This window comes from Pyrus communis, chromosome 1 (genome assembly GCF_963583255.1).
Source record: "Pyrus communis chromosome 1, drPyrComm1.1, whole genome shotgun sequence".
Taxonomy (NCBI): domain Eukaryota; kingdom Viridiplantae; phylum Streptophyta; class Magnoliopsida; order Rosales; family Rosaceae; genus Pyrus; species Pyrus communis.
In genome coordinates this window covers 4447927-4463008 of record NC_084803.1, presented here as the reverse complement: position 1 = coordinate 4463008, position 15082 = coordinate 4447927, and the positions used below count along the sequence as shown (strand labels likewise).

The window sequence follows — 15082 nt, the reverse complement described above, 5'->3', positions numbered from 1 at the left end:
CGAAGGTGAAGAGGTTGCTAGCAAATGATGTCGTGGCTTGTCATATCACATCTAGTACTATACCTTTTTGGTCATTTCACACAATCACAGCTGTTTTACATAAAAGTTTACTAAACACTATCATACTACTTTTTTTTTTTCCAAAAACACTTTTACAAAAAAGTTTACCAAACACTCTGCTGCTTTATTTCACAGTTGCTTATTCTCACAGCATAACAGAAGCAGCTTTTTTCAAAGCACAGCAGTACCAAACCAGCCCTAAATTCGAATTTTTTTGTCACATGACTATCTCTTGAATACCTTATGACCCCGACGAACAATTATCCGATTAGGCCAAATTTTTTATGTCTAGCTGGCCTAAACCCGCAATTATTTTCTTTAGTTTAAAGTTTGGCCCAACTGTAAAAGGAACCTAAAAACTTTGGCCCAATCTTCTAAATCCTTCTAGCGTAGAGTTAATCGGACCCAAATTTTTTGTATGCAAGGTGGGCCCAACCCAACCAAAACCCCATGCTAGCTGCCGTCGCTCAACTACAACATAACTAAGAGAACTCCAGTGTTACAAATGCCCCTAGGGCAACTCACTATTGAATTCACCTGGTGAACAATAACTGCCTTTAATAAACAGTAATTGTCTTTTGCATCTCCACCCCTAAACTGAATAGTCATAGCAATAGAAAATAAAATATTAGTATTTTTTCCTCACCTAATCCATCAACATCCCCATCACCTTTTCCCTTTTTCCCCTCATTTGACCGGTTCTTCCTCTCTCACTCACTCTCTCTCTCTCTCTCTCTCTCTCTTCCTTTTTCTTTCTTTCTCTCCCTCTTTTCGAGCTCACTCTCGTGAGCTATCTTCGTCCTTCCTCTTCAAACCTTCAACAAATCAAGCTCAAAAATAATATTTTTGAAATCCTTGGAACTCAAGGAACCCAACCATAGCCTTGCATGCGGCATCGATGCATGGTGCGAGGTCCTACCATTGAAGTTGAGAGCTTGAGCTCTCAATCTCGAATCGAAGTGATGTTTCTATCACTATCTTGTGTTCTTAAGCTTTAAATCATATTGTGTTGCAATTCTTGTGGTTTAATTCGAGGGCTTAATTCCCTGCATGCATTCTTTTTCCAGATTCCAACAAAGAAAAATGGACAAATTCGAGCCCGGTCACCCTGACATCAGCCACACATCATACAGCCCTCAAGCTCTTGGGCCACTAATTCGAGCCGGGCCTCTCGCTCGGACTCCCTCAGCCCACATTCCGGCATAGGCAGGAGTTTGCAGCTGGGGGTATTGGGATGGGAAAGTAGCCGGTCCATCGGGCTAATGGTCTGCTCTGACAAGCGCCCAGCCGCGCCAGATACGCTCCTTATTTATTACTTACAGTTAAAACACGTGACACTTTCACAAACAGCCCCTCAACGGCCATCCCTCTCTCTGCACAGCCAGTAAGTTACGACAACTCTGACCAAAATAAAAGAGAGTTACAACAACTCAGGCGGTGGACTGGCGGTTTCACCTGAACCCTAGGGTTTGAAGGCTGAGCTTTGAACTTTTCCGGCGATGCTTTCCCTCAGTTCCACCGAATTGAACTACTTGGTCTTCCGCTACCTCCACGAATCAGGTCTGCTTCTTTTCCCTCTCCAATTTTGCTTCCAATTACTCATTTTTCTGGCTACGAATTGTTCCGAAGCTCACTGATTTAGCTCCTCGATTTCTTCAGGTTTCACGCACTCAGCTTACGCTTTCGGATTCGAGGCGGGAATCGATAAAAGCTCGATCGACGGAAATGTAGTTCCGCCGGGAGCGCTCGTTACTTTCCTCCAGAAAGGGCTTCAGTTTCTGGAGCTGGAGGCGGACTTGAGCAGCAATGTAAGTAGCTTTTATTTTTTATTCGTCGTTGAATTTCGTGGTTTCGGAATTTGGAAGTGTGGAATTTGGGGCTGATGTGTTGCTGTGTTAGGTTTACAGAGTGATGCCGAGATGGAGGAAGATTTGTCGTTTCTGCAACCGTTGGATCTTATCACGAAAGATGCATACCAGTTGCAGAAAATGGTGAGGGAGAAGAAGGATAGGATGAACGCCACGGCGAATGAGAGGAATGCGAGCAAGGAGGAAAGTGGAAGGGAGAATGGGAGGGAAGTAGAGGAGGAGAGGAGAGATAAGGAAAAAGAAGAAGAGGAGGATGGAGACGATAAGCTGGAGAAGGATAGAGAGCAAGAAATTGGTAAAGTTGAGGAGAAGACACACGAGGAGGATTGTAATTTGATGGAGAAGTTGGAACCTGAAGAAAATGAAACTTCTGGAGGTAAATTTCGCGTCTTTATATCTGTTTTAGCTTCCCAATTGTAAAGTTTAAGACTTTAAGTCGTACATGAATTTGAAATAGGGGTGGAACCAATGGATATAACTCCAATCTCAACATCCTTGCCTTGTGAAATTCCAAGTCGCGATTTAACAGTTCTAGAAGGCCATACCTCTGAGGTTTGGATATATCCCTGCATTGTACATTTTCTTAGAATTTTCAATTCATCAAGTATGATTGAAGTAACTTGTTACTTTATTCCTGGCAGGTTTTTGCTTGTGCATGGAGTCCATCAGGTTCCCTTCTTGCATCTGGGTGAGTATATTGTCTTTCATAACCGGGCAGATTAGCATCAAATGATTTATATTGTGTTTTATCTTAACGACTCGAAAAAAAGTGGCTTGAGTTGAGATGTTGTTTTTGCTAAATTTAGGAGTGGAACCATATAGTAATAGGAAATAAAATCCCACAAGGAAACAAATAAATTAATAATTACATTCCTTAGCTAAAACAACTCACGCCAACAGCTTTGTAAGATAAAGGGTCAGGGCAGACGCATAAACATGGAAGATGTATATTCTTTGTGTAGGTCTGGAGATTCAACTGCGCGAATTTGGACCATTGCAGATGGCAGTTGTGGATCTAGCATGCAAAATGAACCTGCAAATGTTGCAGTGTTGAAGCATTTCAAAGGTAGAGCCAATGAGAAAAGCAAGGATGTGACGACACTTGATTGGAATGTGAGTTTTATCACCTTCTGTAGTTGAAAACCTGACATGACTATCTCGCATTATATATTTGCTAAAACATTCGTCATTTTGTAGGGTGATGGGACATTGCTTGCAACAGGTTCTTATGATGGACAAGCAAGAATTTGGAGTAAAGATGGTGAGTTGTTATGTTAACCGTCGGAACATGCTTGCGAGTAAAGTCTGGTTAATGTAATGTCAAGTTGATTTTAAATAGCATGCACTTATCCCTAGGTTCTTCTTAACATTACTTCTAATTACTGATGAGATTTTTATGCAGGAGAGTTAAAGACTACATTAACCAGACATAAAGGCCCAATCTTTTCTCTGAAATGGAACAAGAAGGGTGATTATCTTTTGAGTGGCAGCGTGGATAAAACAGCAATTGTTTGGGACATAAAGAGCGGAGAATGGAAACAGCAGTTTGAATTTCATTCAGGTACTGCACTCCCTTCTAGGGTTGGTTTGTTCAATTTCAATTTCTGTAATATGCTAAGCAAGCCACAAATTATTTTTCAGCTCCAACCCTGGATGTTGATTGGCGGAACAATATTTGTTTTGCAACATGTTCCACCGATACTCTGATACATGTTTGCAAGGTTGGAGAGAACCAACCAATCAAAACTTTCTCAGGGCATCAGGTTTGTTCTATAATTCAACAAACCAATCTTCTAGTTTCTCCTTGCTTTTTAGTTACTGCATCAGTTTTTGAATTAAACACAATGTTTACAGTTATAAAATAGACCAATTAGAACTCTGCTCAGCCCATTCTAAGGTTTAGGATATTATGAGCGAGTGCCTGATGAGTCATGATACATTTGATGCTGCCCATTAAGGCATATGTGTGAAATAAAATAACTTGAGGAGGCATGAATTTCAAGAGCTACATACACTTGGCTTATTCTGATATAGTTTTACTGTTTCAGGGTGAAGTTAATGCTATTAAGTGGGATCCAACTGGGACCTTGTTGGCTTCTTGCTCTGATGATTATACCGCTAAGGTGAACTAGAAATTTAACATGCTTTTCTTTTCAAACGTCCAGTCTGTAACGTTGCATGATTACAATATGTTGAAACTTGACACCCTATTAATGTCTCCTTAATACAAAACAGTTTGTTTCAAGGGTTTCTCATTATTGTCGGTTTCTTGAATGTCCTGAAAACTCATCTTTTCATGCAGATATGGAGTACGAAGCAGGACAAATATTTGCATGATTTGAAGGAACATGTTAAGGTACCTGCTTGTTTCTGTTTGTGAATTTGTTGAAAAGTATCCCAGGTCACAATTTGTGATGGATGCATTATTTTCAGGAGATATATACTATACGGTGGAGTCCTACAGGACCAGGCACAAATAATCCCAATCAGCAGTTAGTGCTAGCAAGGTAAATCTGCGGCTCCTTTGGAATGCTTGGAAATGGAGCCAAAGTACTTGCATTCTTGTTGGTTTAATCATATTACATGATTTGTAGTGGTGAACAGTTGTTAAGTGTCTTTTCTATGTGTTTCTGCATGCATGATTACTCATGCGTTTGTTTCTGTCATTGGCTTAAAAGGGTAGATGCTGTTTCCTTATTTATACATTCCTTATGTTCCTCAAAATTTTATGTGGACCAGCGCTTCCTTTGACTCGACTATAAAACTATGGGATGTGGAACAAGGGAGACTTCTCTACAGCTTCGATGGCCACAGGTACTTCCTAGCCGTACAATATGGCTATTAACAGTCCTTACTGTATTAAACCTGAAAACAAAATGAGGCAAAATGAATTCAATTTCAAACCAACAAACACAAATGCCACTTGTAAATTTTTCATATTTGAGCATAGCGTTATGTTTACTTGTCGATGAGAATGTAATGTTTTCGTTGTTAACTTGTTGTATTTGCAATCTACTGACCGTCCTTATGACAATCCTAGGGATCCGGTATACTCTGTTGCATTCAGCCCAGATGGTGAGTACTTGGCGAGTGGATCAATGGATAAGTGCATGCACATATGGTCCGTGAAGGAAGGCAAAATTGTAAAAACATACACAGGAAATGGTGGGATATTTGAAGTTTGTTGGAACAAGGAAGGCGATAAGGTTGCGGCATGTTTTGCTAACAACATTGTATGTGTCATGGATTTCCGAATGTAGAACTTCAACTTTTATGATTTAACTTGAACTTTTATTTTAATTTTTTGGGACATGTTGGATTGTAACATAGAATATTTAAGCTTTGTATCTTAATATATGACATCTTAAATTTCTCACCGATTACCCATTATTTCTGGATTGTATGCGTTAAATGACATCAAAACGGTCGATTTTTTCAGGTGTCACTTAATATAATTAGAGTGCTACTAAGCTCACTTTATTGTCTTATTTTCTCACCCACTTGGAAATAATAATTTTATTGGCAAAGTCATATTTGTGTAAAATGACCTCCAAAGATGTAAAGACCAACCAATCAAGTTTTGCCACATAATTATGAGTTGTATACTTTAAAAGATTTGGAAACTAAAACATCATAGTGAGAAGTTGGCGATTGCTTTCGCCTAATGAACATTCCAATACAATGAAGAATCCTTGTGAAGAATTGTATTTGTATCTGTCATTGCAATAGGATCTGGTGGTTTTGGTTTTCCCATCCTTGCATTTACTGGTTTCGTATTCTTTGGTTACCAAGGAACCAAAGTGGAGGAAGGCGAACACAATATTGAGTGAATTATTAGAATTCTCGTCACGAGGTTTTCACATAGGATTGCATGGAAGATTCTACATAAGATTTATATTAAAGTAGATAATGATAGAGATTCTACGCTAGAGCAGTTTTGAGGCGTGGTGGTATTGCGATGGTTGGCGACTTAGGCGGGGGATTGGGTGTCGGTGTGGCATGGTTTTGAGGGTTTTGGTACGTTTGAGATGGGGTTTTGGGGGGTAGTGCAGTTGGGCTTAGGGTTTGGGGGTGTCGACGGTGGTTTGGTTGGGGTGTAAAGAGATGATGAGAACAAATTCACGTCAGCGAGAATGGCACCCATCCTCCATTGTTGTAACTAAGTAAGGTCTCAATAATAATTGCCTTTTAAAATTATATAACTTTTTTAAATCTAACAAAAAATTATGTGGGGTTGTTTTGGGAATATTGGTGGGTGAGGAAAGAGTTTATGTGCTTTTTCACTTTTTATGAAGGGTGGAAATACAACACCACTCCACTCTATTATTAATTCACAATTCAAGTATGGAATGATGCTATTTCAAGAATAAATAGCATTAACCCTACTTATTCAAGCGATATTATCATTTAATCAAAACACGGAATTAGAACTTGAATGCAGAGGGCGCTATTGTAGTAAACTTGTCTACACCGAGGTCTGCAATTACGTGTAGCTTGTTGTGTTGAATTGCCTGATTCAAATCTATCAAGCAGAATGCGAGTGAAACAAAAGGAGGAACAAAAGATAAAATATGAGACTGGGATTTATAAACACCATTTCTAAATTTCTAGAGATTGAAAACACGAGGAATATTACAAGCTTTCACACCCATTCAGCATCAACCTGCTCATCTAACTTCTCTCGACTAACAAATAATCTACGATCAAAGAAAATTAAAACCCTAGTTGTAGTGGGGACTATCTAAGCAAAACCATTGAGAGTTGAAACCCTACGAAATTATATCACAACGATTAACGTGAGCATCGGCATCACCAGAACGGATTTTGACAAACTAACTGCCTCCCGGATTCATCTCGCAGCTAAAGTTAAACCGTAGTCTTCTTGTACTCGAATAATCATTCTTTCGGATCTTCAAAATAGTTAGATGGTACTTCTGCAGGAGAAGAAATGGTTGCGACGCATTTGAACTGTTTCAAGAAAACAATGCAATTCAGAACATCCCTCTCTGGTGTGGAAAATGAAATCAAAATCAGTAGGGTTAAACATTTTAGCCTGAATATACCTTATGCTGTTTGTACTTTCCTCTTATGGATTGTAGAGACGCTCCTCTTTTACTACAATGCAAGTCGTATATGAGAAGAACGCATTCCTTCAAATCAGCTGGTTTATATCCGGAATATCGTTGCAGGGACAAAGTCTGCAAGAAGCAAATGACTCAGCAATTGCCTTCAATACTTTGAGTTGAATGATGTTAAAATTCTCCAACGAGTTACTTACCCAAGGATGGTCCTTTGATCGGATCATAAATCTTGCGAGAAATGTAACCGACGCAGCCACCAAAGAAGGCAAAAACTTAACACATTCATAATCTAACAAACTTAACTCTGCCAGGTAGTATCCCAAAAATTCTAACTGCAGATTAGGATCCTGTAAAAAGCACAAAGCAATTAATTAGCTTCTCACATGAACTGACCCTCAAGTGGCACATTCCCGTGTCAGAGAGGTTTTGCTTACTTTGTAGCTCTCGTGAGCAAATCTAGTGAATCTCCTGCAAACCAAAACAAGAAGGAACGTTAATCAGTCCGATAAGCTGTCAAACTAAGCACCTCAATAGAATATGATAAAAACTGTCCAAGAACAACAGTACCGAGACTTCTTACCTTAGTAATGTCTTTATTGTAGGGTTTCCCAAGTTGAAATTTAAGGACTTCAGTATATCAGCCTCCATTGTTAACACCTTCAACGAAAATAAATATCAACTAACTTCTACAATTACAAAACCGAATGAGATGCAAGAAATTAAAATCTAAGATGAGGAAAAGATATACGAAAGTTTACCTCGTCCCTATGATATGTATTATCTGTTATGTAGCAAAATTGTTCTACATGCGGAGGGCTGATCTCTTCATACTTTCTGTTTGCCACATTAACCATAAGATTTCAAATTAGGATCTCTATCAATAAGAAACATGACTTAAAATTTCATTGATTCGTGGACTTACGAGGCAATGAGCATCGAAGAAACACCGAGTAACTGAAGCCTCTTCCGGTTGAGAACATTCATAGATAGGAATCTATCAATATACATAACGGTGAGGAAAAGAGTGTCAGAAAGGAGTTTATATTCCTCTGCAACATCAACCAACCAGTCCACTAAGACTCCTCTCATATTGGCAGTGACATCCTTTTGAATCTTTGTCATGTAATTGGGTGAAGGTCTTCGATCTTCATCTGCCTGAATATTAACCCATCATCACCATTAGCCCAGATACCCCAAAACCCAAATTAACCCCAAATTCCAATTCAAACTAAAACAAAATACAGAGACTACGAGACTTACTAAATTAAGCTTCAAACTTTTTGCCAATCAAGAGTTGCATAAATTATCACCAGAAAGCTTCAGCCTTTATCCTTAATTCAAATTTCAGAGCAACCAGAAGAACCACTAGTAAATTGAGAGCCCAAAAATTAACAAAACCCACCTCCAATTTTCCAGTAAATTCCACTTCAAACCAAGCCCAGACTACAGATACTCCAGAAGTCCCTATTTATAGCTTAATATTTGGCTAATAAAAAATGACATAAACTAATCACCAGAAAGCTTAAGCCTTTATCCCTAATTCAAATTTCAATGCAACCAGAACCCACAGATAAATTAAGAACCCAAAAATCAACAAAACCCAGTTCCCATTTTCCAATAAATTCTAATTTAAAAAAGAAAGCTGCAATTCGATAACCCTTTACCTCGAGCTTCTGAAGATACTCAAAAATATCACGAGCATACGGCGCACACATTTGGGGGTCATCCGACGCCGCATCAACGTCCTTGGCCGTCTCCGGCTGCCGTATCGTTTTGGTCAGGGGCACTGCTTTCTTCGCCTTGCCTTTGGCGCCGGGTTTCTGGATCTGCTTCTCCGCCCCGGACACTTTATTCGCTGGAACGACGGCATTCGGGAGCTCTCCCAACACCACGCGTTTTTTGGTGGCCGGCTGCTCCGGGGTCACTGCAGCCTCGGCCCCCCTCTTCATCGACCTCGTGACGCGCAGGTAGTTCTCCTTGTCCGCCATGGCTGGCGCTGTTTGAATCTGTGATTCCCGAGGTTTTGGGTCGGAGACTCAGAGAGAGAAAGAGGGTTTTGGGGGGTGAACGTGAGGGAGGAGAGAGTTTTGTAGCGAGTAAAATGAGAGCGCCATTTCGAAAAAGTAAAGTTGGCGCCTCTGGGTTTCTGCTGTTTCCAAACGTTTTGGTTAGCCCTTGCTTCAATTTTTGTTCAATTTTTTGAAATTTTAGAATTTTGCTTGAATTTTCATCAAGCTTTTTTTTTCTTCTATATTTTTTTATTTTACAATTATCGAAGTTTTTAAGACATTAATAAATTTATTCTCAATGTTAAGATAATATTCTATTTTGACTCATCATTCCAACAAAAAAAAAAGTAATAACATTTTACTCTTTTTTTTTTTTTTGCCAATATTATTTCAAAATTAAAATTGTATATATTTATTTCAACTCTCTCTCCTCAGCCACCATGTGTTTCATAGACCTTGTGGACACTCATTTCTGCCATCTGATGAGAAAATTACAAAGGATTGTACAAGCTAAATTGACGATTTTAACCTTTTCGAATTGATAAATCTTTGTGGAAAAAATCCTATTACGGAGGTGTTTAGATCTAAATTTACACCACTGGCCTGTGCAATTAAGGCCGTTGAGTAAGCATAGCTCTCAATCGTTGGATGAAAAAGTGAAGATAATTTTTGTCATTATTAAAGAATAATATTATAATTTTTATCATAATAATTATCTTTTAATATAAATTATCCTAACATCTTCCTCTACCAGATAAATATGATGTAAATTATATCCTAAACGAGCAGTACAGTTTAAGTTGATTTGGAATATCTAAAGGCACATGGAAGTTAAAAATGAATTTGAAATGCATTCAGATAGGGTTAGGATGCATGCCACAATAAAGGTGATGGCTTTGGATGATGGGACAAGCCTAGAAAAAGCGAGGTTTGTAATGATGGACATAGTAAACCTAGGTAGGCTAGGTTTTTATTTTTGCATGGTGATGGAAGTGATCGAATGGTTTTAAAAAGGCTTCTGATAGAGGGTTTTTTTATGAGATCAGAAGCCTTTCCGGTGTGATGTGGAAGCTTAGATAGGCTTTATTTTAGAAGTCACGAACTACAATCTGAGGATATGCTTGGCTTTTGACGCGGATAAACTTCAGGGATTAGAGTTGCAATTAAACTCTGTAATATTATCTGACCATGCAAAGTAAGGACTTTAGTCCTATAAATACAGATACAATGGTAGCGGGAAAAAACACCCTCCAATTCAACACACAAATTACCCTGCGCAAACCTCTCAAACATCTTGAGATTTTTTATTTTATTTTTCTGCCAACACATCTTCAGTTTGGATAAACAGCACTGTGAAGGCAACCGGTGAACATCTTCAGTTTGGATAAACAGCACCCGGTGAACATCTTCAGTTTGGATAAATAGCACTGTTGTCGCAGAGGGCGACTGGTTATCTATCCAAGTCTCGGTCGAGAAGGGTTTTCGAATCCTTATTGGCAAAGGTCATCTTATCAGCCTTCTCGGCGAATTAAGGTGTTACGAGTTACGACATTTGTCATATTGAACGCCGAGTGATTTTATGATTAGATACTCACAAGTGAGTTTCAGAGTTTGGCATTCTGACACCCGAACCACATTTACCATCAAGACATATGTCTCCTTTGAGTACTTGTGTCCATATAGTCTGATGTCAATTCAACGTACTTATACTCTTACGAATATAATCACTGTGACCGAATCCGGCACTAACGATTCGTGAACTTTGCAGAACTGGCAGCCTTGTCTTCAAGCTCGAGAATCTGAAGGCCGAGACTTGTTCCTTCCTCGACCGCAATCGCAAGTTCAGGAAGTCAGCAACGCGCTCAACGCAACATCAACAAATTTTACTCCTCGGCGGAGCTCGGCCGATGAGTTGGCATGCCCCGCATCAACCGAATAACGTAGTTAGCTCATTAGTTACTCGGCATACGCGCCACGTAGGCTTTGTAATTTTTAGGGTCAACATGAGGCTTTTCTTTAATTTATTCATTTTTACCCGAAAATAAAAAATAAAAAATTGGCTCTAATTTCTGAGGATGAAATTGAATGGAGCTGAGAAATCCCACTTTCGTTGTTCCTTATCAATTTTTGTTAATGGAATTAGTTTAGTCCACCGAATTTCTGTATAATTAAAAAGGTGTTTGCAATCTCATCTAATAGAATGATTTTGACGTACGACTCATGCACAGACGCAATGTTTTTAATTTATAGGATTTTGAGGAACGAATAAATGGCAAGGTTTTTTTTTTTTAAATACATTTATTTTTATTTTTTTGGGTAATTTTATTTAGACCCAACCAAACTCTTTCTACACCCAGCTACAAAAAACACTCTGTAATTCCTACACCCATTCAACCGAGATAGTATCCACATGCAGTGCAGCGCCACCACTCAAGCACTACTCCAAACCTCCCTCTCCCATCTCCGGCATATAGAAGTTAAGCGGGATTGCAAAATCAACCATCGCCTTCAACAACCCAACCCAATAAAATGTCGCTTACGGGGTCGACGATGCCGCTTAGTTTTGCCTCTTAACAGCAAGTCCCTATCACGCACAAGAGAAGAAAAATTTGGAATGTATTTTTCATTAAAATTTCATATATACAATGTAATTAAAATTTGGAATTTCCAATTCGCCAATTTATGAGGAAACATACTTGAGTAAGAGATCATGATTTTCTGTTCTCATTTACAGCCAAACTTAACCACAAGCCAGCAAACTTCAAATTTGCATCAGAACACTGCATAGCTTATTACATGAACAAAGGTGTACCCATGAAATTCTACCTAGGGTTTACATACGGCTGGTTTCGGTCTAGGCAGAGAGACAGATTTACAGTTACTGGGAGATCATTAAATTAGTTTCATCAACGAAAAGGGCAAGGGGTGGCTGTTTCAGTTTAACAAGGGCAATGCTCTTGCTCATGTACATTGCTCCACCTGTGGCTCGAAAATCTTGGCTTGCCACAATTAGGTCCCCATGTTCACATCATTGCACCACATTTGGTTGGAAGTTGACAGTCCGCTTAAGTGCAATGTCCCCTTGGCTTCAGATAATTTGGTTCAGTGCTAGACCATAACCCTGCATCAAAGCTTATCCGCTGTTGATCCAATGAATGGCAAGTATAGAACCACCATGTCTGAAGTCCAACATGAAGAAGTTTAATCATGTGCTAACAGGGAGTAACGGTTTTTCGAAGTGAGCATCCAATCATGAAAAACCAAAGCACATCAAACTTGATGCCCAATCCTCACCGCATGGCAATTGGCCACATTACCACCCTTTCATTGAGCTTGCCATATTCAACTTAAAGCCAGATCTTCCTATCACATTGGACAAGCACTTGCCTCAAAGATCATTCTTCATGCTTTCAGATCTTGAAAGAAATGAACCGGTATTTCTTGAGGGCAAGGAATATGTGCCACACATTTGAACTGCATTCGAAAAATAAAACTCCATTAGAATCATTGTCTCCGAAATTTAGAAAATAAGAAAAGGTCAAACATATTTCTGATATAAGTACCTTAGGTTGTTTGTATTTCTCTTGAATAACATTCAAATTTCTTGCTCTTCTTCCCAAGCACATGTCATGTATGGCAAGAACACATTCTTTCAAATCAGCTGCTTTATATCCAGTATACTGTTGTAGTGCTGGACACTGGAATGAATGCATCTTAGTAATTGCTTTCATACATATAGAACTATGGAAGCCAGCATAAGTAATTCATCAAATCCTTACCCAAGGATGTGTTTTTGTTCGAGTCATAAATCTTGCCAGAAAAGCAGCTGATGCAGCTATCAAAGAAGGCAGGAATTTGACAAGTTTGTAATCCAACAAACTCAGCTCCGCAAGGTAGGCAACCAAGAACTCTAACTGCAAATTGGGAGTCTGTAAACCACACAAAACAGTCCAGCAGTTAGTACAAGAGACCATAAACTTGTCAAATCCACATGTATGTTAGAGGGCAGAAGGAAAGCTTACTTTGGAACTCTCTTGAGCAACATCTGTGAATTTTCTGTAAAACAACTCACCAAAGGAACAAAAACACTCAGCCAAGGTCATTTAAGCTTGGGAAGCAACTAAATATACCAAAAAGAGTGACTTTTGAACGTCGGGTTCATCCTTACCTTAAGAAGGTACGAGTAGTTGGATTCCCCATTTCAAACTTCAGGGATTTGAGTATATCAGCCTCCATCTTGATCACCTTTATAACCACCAAAAAATCACTCTTAGTATAAAGCACATGTATCTACCTGAGATCCTGATGTAAAAAGAGACAATCATCACAGACAAAACACAAAGTAAAAGATCAAATACCTCTTCCTTTGTGTATGTATTTTCAGTTATGTCACAGAGCTCATCCACGTTGCGAGGATCAATCTCTTCATATTTCCTATCGGTTAAAAGCATCATTAATTTCAGATCAAAAGAAACAGAACCAATCAGACAAACTCACAAACAGATCCAAAGATATGCAAGCTTACGAGGCAATGAAGATCGAAGAAACTCCCAGAAGCTGAAGTTTCTGCTTGTGGACAACATTCATCGAGAGAAATCTATCGATGTAAGAAACAGATAGATGAAGGGTTTCCGGAAGGAGCTTGTATTCCTCTGAAACCTCCACCAACCAATCCACAAGCACTGCCCTCATATTGGCATTTGCATCCTTCTGAACCTTCTCCATGTAATCAGGCAACGGCCTTCTCTTTGGCTCCGCCTAAACAACAAAAACCCATCATTCATTGGCAAACCGTAAATCCCAAATTCACAAAACATGAACCCCAATTGAGAATAAGCCCAAAAAGTTGCAGAATTTTTCAAAATTCAAATCACCATTATCAAAATGGAACCCAAAACCCTAACCCAATGTCAAGATCGATCGAACAATCCAACACCGTTCAACTTATCGAATGAAGAAATCGAAAAACTTGGGAAAAGGTGGGATCTTTGTACCTCCATACGACGGAGATATGCATAAATGTCGGAGGCGTACGGGCCACACAGCTGCGGATCCTCAAACTCACGCGCCGCCTCGGCCCTCTTTTCCTTCTCGGTGACACAATGGGGCTTCTGCAGCTCAACCCGTTTGGAGTTCCCCGAAACGACGACGTTAACCAAATTCGTAACATCTCCAAGCACCGCGCGCTTCTTATTACCCAACTGGTTCTCCTCCACCAAGGTGGCCATCGCCCTCCTCTTGGCAGCCGAGCGAGTGGTGATGCGACTGCAGTTCACTTGCTCCGCCACAGTGGTAGAGGCCATTGCTCTCAGAGTACCGAGCTTTGGACTTTACTCGCTGTAGCTTGGACAGAGAGAGAGAGAGAGAGAGTTGGAGGTGTGAGAGAGTGAGGGAGGAGATGGGGATTTGTAGAGGAAGTTGAAGACTTTGAAGAGAAAGATAGGGAGAGCGCCATGTTTGAAGAGCCTCAAAATTTTCTTCTTTTCGCGCTGTTTGATTTGATGCGAATTGTTTTTGGTTTTGGAGACTTTGGGAATTTGGAGCGTTTGATTTTGTGTTTTTCAGTAATTTTTGGAGCGGTTTGTCGTGTTCGTTTGGTCGAATTTAAAATTTGTGGAAACGCACGTGACGTGACTTTCCAATGAACCGGATTCAAAACTTTGATTTTGAGCGCTTTGTGAACCTGAAATTGGGGTTTTTTCTGGTCCGGATTTTTTTTTTAAAAGTATTAGTCACTTCAAAAATTTTATTTTATATTCATCATAAGTGTATTTTTTTTCTAAATATATAAAATTTGGAATGTATAATGAGATTTTTAGAGTGACAATAACAATTCTTTTTTTTTTTGTCTGATTTGGATAACAAATTTTGAAACTTTCATAATTCACTTTTGGGGCAAACAAATTTTGGGGCGGGATGATTTGAAAATGATACTTTGATTTTTATCTTTCTGCTGCTACTCTTCTAAATAAGTACAATAATTTTTTTTTTTATTTTAAATATGTATAAATCAGTTGATTAAAGAATTATATTATTTTATTTTATTTGAGTTTGAATTTCTTTT

General features: G+C 39.1%; 3 protein-coding genes across 4 annotated transcripts; 1 reads left to right on the top strand and 2 right to left on the bottom strand.

The window, feature by feature from the left end:
* The first annotated feature begins 1184 nt into the window (after positions 1 to 1184).
* LOC137742426 (WD40 repeat-containing protein HOS15-like) lies at positions 1185 to 5304 on the top strand. 2 transcript variants are annotated; one of them, XM_068482291.1, is made up of 14 exons: positions 1185 to 1620; positions 1720 to 1868; positions 1968 to 2304; positions 2386 to 2480; positions 2570 to 2616; positions 2891 to 3041; positions 3126 to 3189; positions 3331 to 3489; positions 3570 to 3691; positions 3977 to 4051; positions 4231 to 4284; positions 4362 to 4435; positions 4668 to 4742; positions 4969 to 5304. In XM_068482291.1, the coding sequence occupies exons 1-14, from the start codon at positions 1560 to 1562 to the stop codon at positions 5186 to 5188; spliced, it is 1683 nt and encodes a 560-aa protein (XP_068338392.1). In that variant the 5' UTR covers positions 1185 to 1559; the 3' UTR covers positions 5189 to 5304. The 2 variants fall into 2 exon arrangements, with proteins under 2 accessions (XP_068338392.1, XP_068338398.1); XM_068482297.1 differs by lacking the exon at positions 1185 to 1620 and having other exon boundaries at positions 1735 to 1868; positions 1960 to 2304.
* A 1211-nt stretch (positions 5305 to 6515) lies between these two features.
* Positions 6516 to 9130, bottom strand: LOC137713189 (putative cyclin-A3-1). The gene is made up of 8 exons (XM_068452460.1): positions 8674 to 9130; positions 7932 to 8164; positions 7768 to 7843; positions 7590 to 7666; positions 7444 to 7477; positions 7207 to 7356; positions 6992 to 7126; positions 6516 to 6896 (listed from the first exon to the last, which is right to left on the bottom strand). Exons 1-8 carry the CDS (start codon positions 8995 to 8997, stop codon positions 6825 to 6827), a joined length of 1101 nt encoding a protein of 366 aa, XP_068308561.1. The 5' UTR covers positions 8998 to 9130; the 3' UTR covers positions 6516 to 6824.
* Positions 9131 to 11669: 2539 nt separating this feature from the next.
* On the bottom strand, positions 11670 to 14496 carry LOC137712154 (putative cyclin-A3-1). Its single transcript, XM_068451284.1, has 8 exons — positions 14013 to 14496; positions 13544 to 13776; positions 13377 to 13452; positions 13187 to 13263; positions 13041 to 13074; positions 12798 to 12947; positions 12582 to 12716; positions 11670 to 12492 (listed from the first exon to the last, which is right to left on the bottom strand). The coding sequence occupies exons 1-8, from the start codon at positions 14319 to 14321 to the stop codon at positions 12421 to 12423; spliced, it is 1086 nt and encodes a 361-aa protein (XP_068307385.1). The 5' UTR covers positions 14322 to 14496; the 3' UTR covers positions 11670 to 12420.
* Positions 14497 to 15082: the final 586 nt, after the last annotated feature.